This window comes from Petromyzon marinus, chromosome 6 (genome assembly GCF_048934315.1).
Source record: "Petromyzon marinus isolate PM22_M1 ecotype Great Lakes invasive population chromosome 6, UKy_Petmar_22M1.pri1.0, whole genome shotgun sequence".
In the NCBI taxonomy this organism is placed as follows: domain Eukaryota; kingdom Metazoa; phylum Chordata; class Hyperoartia; order Petromyzontiformes; family Petromyzontidae; genus Petromyzon; species Petromyzon marinus.
In genome coordinates this window covers 16,960,581-16,971,546 of record NC_133672.1, presented here as the reverse complement: position 1 = coordinate 16,971,546, position 10,966 = coordinate 16,960,581, and the positions used below count along the sequence as shown (strand labels likewise).

The window sequence follows — 10,966 nt, the reverse complement described above, 5'->3', positions numbered from 1 at the left end:
CTGCGCGCAGAGAGAGAGAGAGAGGGGAATGGGGGGGGGCACATGGAGAAAACAAATCACAACAACACTGAAGAGGCCGTTATAAGGGACGCCACAAACGTGGAGAAAGGCAGCGCGCTGTTTCCCTTGGCAGATCTATTCGCTTCAATATTTAATTGCGCCTCAGAAAGCTGATCCCGTCTGTGTATTGTATTCACTCGAGGTTATACACCAGTTGGCGAAACTTACGCGTGAGTTTTGTTAAAAAAAAACAATTAAATGCCTAAACGTTCAATGCTAAGCTCGATTCGGGTTATCTTTTAACAAGCTACCACATCCCAGGTATGGTAACACACGCCTGCAATACAGGCGTTTGTTACCACCCCTGTTTGTTGATCGCGTAAACATGTTGAACGGCACACCAGACAACAGGCGGAATTTGAAGCGTTCCAAACAAGCTGATGATGTTTTTTGAGAATGTATTTTGAGGCATATGCAGTTATTTAATCAAATGTCTGAGTTTTTTCGATTTACTTCATGTGCACACATACCCCGCAGAATTCGGTAAACATTCCCACAAGGGACCTTTTCCAAAACGTCTTGCAATTTAGTGCAGCTTTTATAGGTAGAGTTATATGTTTTACGTGATTCATAGAACTTTATACATTTCACAGAAATATTAGATGTTTCCCAATTTTTTTTTTCAGAAATGAAGGCAATATGTAGCAAATAGCCATATCGTATTTTAGATTTATATGATCATCGTAACTAATTTTTAACAGGAAACGACTGAAGACTTACAAAAAGCAATATTAAATGTTTCCCAAATTTTTATTTATTTCAGAAATGAAGGCAATATATAGCAAATAACCAATTGTTCACAGGAAACGACTGAAGAAACTTATAAAAAGGCTGGAAAGTTGGACAAATAAAGACACCTGTTGGAGGGCCACAACGGAAAAAATACATCGAGATACGAATTCCCAGGGCAGTTATCGAAGATGGAATTTGATCCACATAATATACAGGTAGGCAAGCGCATGACGGGAGTGCATTTTGAAAAATCATCTTGATGCAAAACATACAAATGTGCCAAATAGTTGAACACGTTTAAATCGGTGCACATTGCCTGCTATGACTTATGCGTCACAAACATGGACGTTAACAATGGAACAAATGCCGAACAGTGTGAACAGTAGCATGGAGAGATGTACGCTTGGAATTGCACTGTGATGGAAAGAGACACGCATGCATCGGAGATCAAACGCAAGTTAGAGGTACATCGACTGCTAGGAAAAGTGAGTTTCACCAGGACACATTGCTAGAAGAGAATGACTGATGGTCGAGGCTATTGAAGGAGTGGCAGCCAAAGGAAGGAACACGCCCAAGAGGCTGTCTACCACACAGTTTGGAGTGATGAGATCAGCTTGCGGGCAGGAGCGAGATGGATGGTTGCATCAGGAGACCCACGAAGGACGGCGAGCTGGGCATCGCTCTCCCTTTATAAACAGCACTTCACGATAACTTCAAAGGGCTTCACGTTAAACAAAAAAAAACCCCACCTCTACCGCCACGCTTCCTGCAGGACCTTTCGCGTTTGATAAATGTAAGGAGACTTTTTGGAAGTGTTTATGATCTATTATAAAAACAACCCCCTGTGAATTGTTTAAAGCTTGAATATTATAACGAAAACCAGCCTTCATACACACATTATTTTTCAGAAATACCCGTCATTTTCAATAAAAAAACTAAAGCAGTACATAACAGGCAACGTGCTCATAATACTTGGAAATAGCTCCTGTAGAATAAGAATACCCTGTGCTTGGGTCACTTCGCAGACATTAACAGGTTTCATTTATTTGCCGAGCCTGGGAAAATCGACTGGACCCTCACCAAAAACTGCCCGGAGAAACACGTTCTCCTATTGCTCCACTTATTTGTTGAACAAAAAATTGCTTCCCACATTGATGAGTGTAAGCAGCATGCTCAGCCAGAGTGTTGGTGGTGCTGTAGCTGCTATGTGAGCAGCAGGACATAGATACGCAGACTTGAATTCTGACATCTCTATATCCGTGTGTGTAGGGTTGTTTGCCTGTTAGTTTTAATGTTAAGGTTTTTTTTTTTTAAACTGGGATTATGTTGTAAAGCGATGTGAGACCTTGAGTGAATGGAGCTATATAAAACGGACTTTTACTTACACAATTTTGGGATTTTTGGAGTATCGTGACGGGATGAGCGTCTCACCAGACACCGCTGCAGGACATCAAAGACGAGGCTTGGCTACCTGTCATAGGGGAGCATCAAACGCAGCACTTGGTGACGTGCCTGGCGTCGCTTTGGTTGACCCTGCCCACAAGGCTTTCGACGCGAGCATGCCTGCTGGTGGGTGAAGGAGGCCAGCGGATGGCCATGGCTTCTTGGCTGCAGCAGCTGCTGTCGAGCGCTCGGGAGTAGGAAAGGGGTTCGTGCCAGGAGGGATCCCTTGGGTTGGTGTTAGAGGGTGAATGCCGATCATATGCTAAGCTTCTGCTCTCTCACTTTGCTTGATCTGTGATGTTGCTGCTTTCAGGTTGCGTCTCCGAGAGGCCTACCTGCTAGCTTTACATTACCATGTGCCATTAGCCTTCACCCAATGGTGAAGGTCTCCCCATGCTGGCACCAATCATGGTTTCGTGATACAACTCCAACTTGCTCCTGCATTGAGCCAATTTCATTGCTCAATCTCCCCGCTGGATGTCCTTCCAGGCGCCATTCCCTCAGTTGGCCACCACTACATCGTCAGCCTCAAACGGACGATGTTTAGTTTATCCTTCCCCCGCATCTCCGATTAGCATGGTTGAATACGTACGGTGCAAAATAAGTTAAACATACATACAAACACCGGCTATCATCCCTTTAGCAATATGTATTGCTCAAGCCTTACTTCTCTGAATGCTCAATATGATGCGTCTAACTTTTGTAAGTTATCTGATCCATGTGTTGCTTTCACAGACCAAACATGCATCTCTCCTTTGAACACTTTTCAGATAGTAAAATGTTGTCAATGTTTATGCTTCTGATTCATAAGTAATTGCACGTAATGCACATTGATTTAGAAAGTTCTTCTTCTTTAGGGGTATTGGTATGTTATTAAATAAAAAAAATTCCCAAGTTTAATTCAGTGAGACTACACAAGCCATTAAGTTCAGATATACTACACAAGACATATAAAAACAGGTGGTGGGGAGTGGTCGGTTAACATGCAAATAAATGAAAGATTTAAGTTTAATATAGAACAGTATATAATACGCCCTATAAAATTTCTCTCAGCCTAATAAGTGATTTCTTTAAGATCAATTTCTGGAATAGTTATTAATAGTGTATATTTATTATTCCGTGTATTGAATGTTTTTCTTAAACCAGCAAAAAAGCTCAAACGAACGTGTACGCAAATATTACAAGGCCAATTTACTTAAAAAAAAACACAACTCAAAGGACATCATAGGCATAGAGGACAATATAAACCTAATACAAAATAACATGCATATCAGCAAAGGGCACACAAGGGGAGGACATATAAAGTGGTGCCAACAGCTGCGATGGATCAGGGAACGAATGAGGCGTTCACGTGGGAGTGGGGCTCATGGCGGAGAGGCTGCACACACGGCAGGCAACAGGCTCGGCATTTACTTACACCATCCAATGGCAAGCGCATCCCACGACCGTACACGATTTAGCGGTCGCCACTGATTGCCAGGTCATTGTGGTCGCGTGTCATCATGCACCATGGCTTGGACAAAACCCTTGAGGCCATGTGGCAGCCCAAGCAAGGCCATGTCCCGCTCAGTCTATCGGCTGTGCATTGCACACAGATCCCCCGTATAGCCTTAGACTTTTGGGGCAAGTGCTGTAAGCGAGCACCTATGAAGGTGGGCACGGCACACGAGGGGGTGGGTGGCAAGCACCATGCCAGGCCACTTTTGTCTCCCCGGTGGCGATGTTTTTACACACAGCACCAGGTACTCATTTGTGGCTGAGTCGACCTAGGGGAGACCCCGGACCGATTCAGATATTCGTCACCAGTGTTGGCCCTGAGCGGGAATAGGACTCAGGTCGCCGGGTTCGTAGCGCGGCGCGCTAACTGTTGCACTACCGCTCCCCACACACGCATACACACGTGGGGCACCCGGCCAGCACAAACATCCATGAGGACAGCCGCGTGATTGCACCAGGTTCCAAAAAGAGGGGGTTTCACTCCGATGGTGAATGAACAACTGGCACTTCGCCACGACATAATTGAACGTGAACGCTCCGATATTTGGTTGCACCAAAATAAAAATTCTCGAAAATCAGTGAAGTGACCTAAAGAGATTTATAAATGAAATTGCAGTACATGGAGCAATTAATGTGAATGTTGTAAAAATTAAGATTAAAGTTATAAAGCCTCACTGTACCTATTTTGCAGTGTTTCTTATAGAAGTTATTGAAATCATGTGCATAAAAGCGAAGCATTCAGAGTTCACCAATATCCCCGTGAATTCCTGTAATTCGAATGAATATTAGTCTCACCAGAAATTACGAGGCAAAATATCACCATAGCTTTCATATATTCGTTCAATCTTTGCGCGTCTATGCTTGAATCCCGGGCACCTACACGTGGGTGTGTACGTGGGGTGTGTCTGCACACGAGGTGTGTGATCGCCCACACTTATGCAGAGGCAGCCGTCCCACGGTGCTCTTGCTGTCGGGCGCTGTCGGGCACAAGCGTGCGAGCTCAGCCGTCCGTCGGTGGCAGCTTGGCCAGAATCCAGTCCTGCACCAGCGCCAACTCGACCGCGCTCATGTCGTGCGTCAGCCGGGGGAAGTCGTGCTGCTGCACTTTCACACCCAGGGCCCGCAGCTCCTGGGCAGTGCCCTGGCCCCAGGCGTACGGCACCAGATCATCCCTGCGCCCGTGGCACTGCAGCAGCTCAGGAAACGACTCGCCCTGCGCCTCTCGAAGAGCCTGCTCACACGGCAGCAGTGGCACCACCATGCGTCAAATTCAGACGCCGCTCATCATCCCAGGCACCGACGGGTGGAGCATGGCTCGTAGACTGGGCAATAATAACCAGCTGTGGGGCAGTTGCACGGCAAACCCATCAATGCGTGCATGGACAGAACATGCGAGGTGCATCGTTGGCACCCCCATTTCTACGAATGAAAACATCGATGTGACGAGGGTCTCGAAATGACAAGGGAGATGGGAAAACTACGTGCTTTAAAATCTACTGCTACCTGGCACATCTTGAGCTTGCATCGACACAAAATGTAGTGCTCAGTAAAATGGGCCGAGGCAGCTCGCCGCGTCTCGGCAGGGCGAGGATTTCTGATAGAGCCGAGTGCGTCGGCAATCCCTTACCAACCTTGACCACTGTTTGTCAAATCAGCGGCGAGACTGGCGCCGTTTGCTTTGCGCTCGTGTGCCCATGGTCTCTGCAGACGATTACACTGGTGGTGAGCAGTAAAGCGAGGTCGTTGTATTCATTCTCCATATATTTATCAGGAGTACCCTCTGCATTGAGCAGCACACGGTAATTACATACTGGAGAGAAAATGAGGCCCACAATGTTTGAAGTGCAATTATACTGCCAAGCGTGCAGCATATTAAAATACATTGCCTGACAAACAGCATGTGAGTTGGCTGCTCACTTTAATTATTCGAAGTTAGCACAGTCTACCTGTAGGCAAAAATTAAAGTACATTATTAAAATGCAAGACTAAGCCAAGATGGCAGGGATGGATGGAGGAGGAGGGGATGGCGGGTGTCACACGTGCCTGGGAAGCACCGGTATGCGCTGGTCTCAAGCATGGAGATTGCAGATAGAGCATGGAGACGCGTGCTCCACTCTTACACATCGCATGCTGCCCTGCAAGAAGCTCTGCGCTTCACATGACTTGCGGCTTGGCACGTCTCTCTCTCGTCTAACCAAATTATAGAGCTGATTACGCTGGCTTGAAGCAGCAAGATTTACTTCGATGCCATTCTTGGAACAATGAATAGATGAATGCACCGATAGAGCTCTAGGGGATTGTAAACGACGTATGAAATGACCTACAGGTCTTGCAAACTGGACACTAAATGTACCTCTAACATGTAATGAGAATCAACCCATCGTGAGCAGTCGCCAAGAGGGGTTCGGTGCTGTAAGGGAAGCCAGCGGGGTCTCCAGATTGTAGCTGCCAGTGTGAGTTTAACACACAGGACAGCTGCTTGCTTGGCAATTACTGCCCTTCCTGCATGCTGTTTGCTCGCTAAAATCTGACTCGACTTTATTTGAGTGCATTTTGACGAGGACCGTTTCATGAATCCACAACTCCCTTCTCTGCATCTCCCGTGGCTGTGGCCAGCAGCCAAGAAATTTGTGGCAGGAAAAACACGTCGAGGCAAGACCGAGCATCAATTAGAGATCTATTTCCAGAGCATACCTGACAATTTAAAACCTGAATAACAGCAGCAGCAATGAAGTGGCCAAGTGGAAGTTTGTCGAATGCCTACCTGCAACTCTCTACCTACTAATCCCTAGGTGCAACCACATACCTGCCAACTGCTGCCTGTAATCCCCTAACTACTAACTCCTACAGACCACCTATTGTCCCCAATCAGCAGCCCTTTACCCTTATCTAAAGCCATCTACCTGTTCCCTCTGACACGCCCTACCTGCCCATTGGCACCGCCTTGCTTACTGTGTACACTGAAGATCCTTTGTTGAGGAAGCTGGACAGGGCGAACACGCCTGCCACGTCACGATGGAACCTATAGGTCAGCAGCATGGCCATTGCGCCTCCCATTGAGAAGCCACCTAGACCAAAACAGGTAATTGATTCATAGAGTCCAAATACAACATAACATTTAACATATTTGTCAATAACATATGCCTTAAAATAAAAGTTTAAAATAGGTAACGATTTGAACAATTGCCCATCTTTATAGCACATCAACAGAAAGGCCAAAGAGATAGAATGGATAAGACTTGGAGACTGCACTTTACACCATGGAGTATGATGATAATTACATTTTTTAAATGTTTCCGAGCGAGCAGTTTTTAAGCTGGCACATGAATAGATACCCATTTATGGCTATTGAGTAAGAATGCTATCAATCAAGTTATTATAAGATACATTAATTTGTATTAAAAGTAAAATCATCAAATGTTATTGGCACATGACATGGGTAGAACTGATGGTTAATGAAACTGCAATTAACATAATCCACTGAAAGATGCAAATGCAAGATGATCTTCAGCCGTACCTATCACGATCCTGTTCTTGGAAATACCGGACTGAACCACCTTCTCAATGACCTCGTCCAGAGAGCGGCATGCGGCATCAATAGAGGCCTCGTGCTCAGGCACATCCCATGAGATCTTATAGCGGTCGTACCACACGTGTCTCTTCTCCCCGTTATTGGCCGTGTAGGGTCTGGGACCACAAAAAAAAACACCGCACTTACTAAACGTGCCATGGCATGTGCACTAAGGGTATGTGCATTACAAAAGGTGGATTAATATAGTTTTACAAGATGTTCGTAAAATTCTGCTTAAGTTTATGCTTTATAACTGCCAAACAGCAAATGCACTGGGGCAACGTGACATTGGATGAGAAGGGGGTCAAAGGATATTGAGGGAACACTCTTTGGGAACATGTTTAAACACCTTCAGCTCCACAACATGTCCTCCTCCAACATTAACACCGTTTGTAAAAGTGGACAACTCTGCAAGAAGCTCATGAAAACCTGCCGGTGGCAGATTTCCAGGTAGAAACTGATGGCGCATGCTGTGTGTTCGGTTTCACGGCAGTGAAAGTTTACACTCTATTGCCTGACTTTACAAAATTCACATTGCACACTCTTGCTTATAATGCCTTTCACATTGGTACACTCTAAATGAGCATATTGAACTATGTTGTGTCATTTGTAAAGTGAACGCATGGGTGTATAAATATCAAGCATTAAAACACTTAACTGTAAATACAAAAGAATGACCGCATTGTTGCAAAGGCAACAGTGATGGCAATAAGAAACGGTGAAACTTACTGAAAAGGGGCAGTGGGGTAAGAGACACGGATGTGTGGAGAAGCCAGATCCTTCTGGAGGAGACTCTTCACCCATGCCTGAAGTCCCTGACCCGTGTCACCTAATTGCACAGCACACACACCGTCAACCGCACAGTCTCCGTCTGTATCAGTCTTCCTTCTCCATCGCGATTATTATCCTTTTATAATGATTATGGACTAATCCATCAATTACTTCACAATAGTAACGTTTTATTTAACTTCACAGGTAAAAGTTTCATGAAGGGGCAACTTCAGGAGCCTTCATCGAGCCCAGGGCTAAGATGAAATTTTTTTTAACAAACAAAAAATTCAGAGAAATGGTCGGTTATGACTATTTAGGCAGGGGTGTCAGGTAGGATGTTGCAGATAAGAGTGGTTCGGTTTTGTGGTGGCACACAGCAAGACAGGCACAGGGATCTATCTCTATGTTCGTTTGGATGTTGGGATTATAAAACCCTCTATGTTCATGTCTCTCCCATTTGCCAAGATTCTACACACTGAACTCATTATTTGCAATGATCTCTAATTTTGGCCAAAAGATCAAAGTCCTACAACTGTTCACTTAAACGGGAAACTGGTTCAACGTTGCTTGTGCTTACAGAGGATGCAGCCACAGGACACCGTGCGGCCCTGTGTTGCTGCCAAGATGAAGAACACGTACCTGTGAAACAACAAAAATCACGACGTTTCGGCCACAACACAAGTGGCCTTCATCAGGTGAAGGGACCGTGCTGTCACGAAGACAGCGTTGACAGCACGGTCCCTTCACCTGATGAAGGCCACTTGTGTTGTGGCCGAAACGTCGTGATTTTTGTTGTTTTATTTTTTTACCTACGTGACTTTACCGAATAGAACCAAAGAGTATGGATCCTTGCAGTCACGAAAGCTTCTAGAATGTACTTGTGCGTTATAAACCAGTGCGCTCTAGGATGGATCAATTTCATTTAAAAAAAACACCTACATTTTACACTGCATTTCAACTTTACACACATATTGCATTGGCTCAGGGCACATAAGCAGGGATCCCCGAATCTGGTCATCTTCACTCACAAGACAGTCAGAGATCGTATTCCCCTGCACTATTACACTTTCACGTGGGGGGAACCTCAGGTTGCAACCTTTACCACAGACCAAACCCGTGCATAGTTCTCAGTCAGCCGAGGTCAATTAAAATCTCTGCAATTTACTGTTAACAAAGCTTTAACAAATATACCGGTACCAGATCTCGATACAAATCCATTCCTGCCACGAGAACAGACAGATGGCAATTCCCCGGGACTGTTGTCCGGGTCAACCCCTGACGGGTGATAACCTTCGGATGACGTACACAGGGGACGTTAAGAAACAAAGCTAAGTGGAGGGTCACCTCACCGCGACATGGGGGGTGTTAATGTAACGGAGCTATGGTAAAAGCACATTTCGCTTGAACTTTACCGCGTTGAAATGTGTAGGGTATCCGTTGTGGTTAGTGCTCTGAATCTCCCGAATGTTTTTTTTTAACTTCCGATCGAAACCAATCGTTGTGCCCATCACGGTAACACAAAAAAAAATCATCATCATCCACGCGAGTGTGAGCATCACACTCGTAAAAAGTCCTCCACCACGCGACCACACACAATCTGTGTGGGTTGTACATTTTGAGCTTTACCAAGCCCGAGTTTCACACACACACACGACGGGTGATGGGTGATCCTTGCGAATGATTGAGGAAGAATGCAGCGTTGGCAGCCGATTTAACATCGCGATTCGCGAGCCCTTGGCGCTTAGTTGCTGCTTAAGAGATGTAGCGTGTGCCAACCAGGGCAAGACGACGAGACCGCTGAACCACGGCACAACGGGGCAGCAAGGGGAGACCGGGGAAACACAACACCAGGGGCATCACGGGGAAACACAACACCAGGGGCATCACGGGGAAGCACTGCACGAGGGGCATCACGGGGAAGCACAACACGAGGGGCATCACGGGGAAGCAAAACACCAGGGGCATCACGGGGAAGCACAACACGAGGGGCATCACGGGGAAGCAAAACACCAGGGGCATCACGGGGAAGCACAACACCAGGGGCATCACGGAGAAGCACAACACCAGGGGCATCACGGGGAAGCACAACACCAGGGGCATCACGGAGAAGCACAACACCAGGGGCATCACGGAGAAGCACAACACGAGGGGCATCACGGGGAAGCAAAACACCAGGGGCATCACGGGGAAGCACAACACCAGGGGCATCACGGAGAAGCACAACACGAGGGGCATCACGGGGAAGCACAACACCAGGGGCATCACGGGGAAGCACAACACCAGGGGCATCACGGGGAAGCACAACACCAGGGGCATCACGGAGAAGCACAACACGAGGGGCATCACGGGGAAGCACAACACCAGGGGCATCACGGGGAAGCACAACACCAGGGGCATCACGGGGAAGCACAACACCAGGGGCATCACGGGGAAGCACAACACCAGGGGCATCACGGGGAAGCACAACACCAGGGGCATCACGGGGAAGCACAACACGAGGGGCATCACGAAGAGACCACAGTGCCGAACGGGGCGGTGTGGTACCTGAACCGTGCAGGAAAATCACGGAGGCCGTGACCCCGCGCCCCGGTGCCGCGGCCATCGCCTCCCTTGACCGCGTGTCCTTCGCATCCAGCGCGTTCACTTCCGGGCAGCTGGGGACCGCGCCACGTGACCGGCGACCAATTAGAGCGCGTCTTCTCGCGCCGCAGAAGCCATCGCCATGGCAACGGCTCGCAGTGGAGCTCCAGTGTCAGCTCACCACCATCCCACACCACAATCCCACACCACCATCCCACACCACCATCCCACACCACCATCCCACACCACCATCCCACACTCACCACCATCCCACACTCACCACCATCCCACACTCACCACCATCCCACGCTC

General features: G+C 47.3%; 1 protein-coding gene across 2 annotated transcripts; it reads right to left on the bottom strand.

Annotated features, from left to right (window-relative positions):
* Positions 1 to 3,409: 3,409 nt before the first annotated feature.
* LYPLAL1 (lysophospholipase like 1) lies at positions 3,410 to 10,748 on the bottom strand. Of its 2 annotated transcripts, none has more exons than XM_076065138.1 (5): positions 10,619 to 10,748; positions 8,033 to 8,132; positions 7,250 to 7,419; positions 6,659 to 6,800; positions 3,410 to 4,963 (listed from the first exon to the last, which is right to left on the bottom strand). In XM_076065138.1, exons 1-5 carry the CDS (start codon positions 10,674 to 10,676, stop codon positions 4,840 to 4,842), a joined length of 594 nt encoding a protein of 197 aa, XP_075921253.1. In that variant the 5' UTR covers positions 10,677 to 10,748; the 3' UTR covers positions 3,410 to 4,839. The 2 variants fall into 2 exon arrangements, with proteins under 2 accessions (XP_075921253.1, XP_075921252.1); XM_076065137.1 differs by having other exon boundaries at positions 6,685 to 6,800.
* Positions 10,749 to 10,966: the final 218 nt, after the last annotated feature.

Excerpts from the sequence above, each read along its gene's own strand:
- LYPLAL1 (XM_076065137.1), bottom strand. The coding sequence starts at position 10,676 with ATGGCCGCGGCACCGGGGCGCGGGGTCACGGCCTCCGTGATTTTCCTG. Across the intron at positions 8,133-10,618 it reads GATTTTCCTGCACGGTTCAG|GTGACACGGGTCAGGGACTT; the intron begins GTACCACACCGC and ends CTGTGCAATTAG. Across the intron at positions 7,420-8,032 it reads TACCCCACTGCCCCTTTTCA|ACCCTACACGGCCAATAACG; the intron begins GTAAGTTTCACC and ends TTGTGGTCCCAG.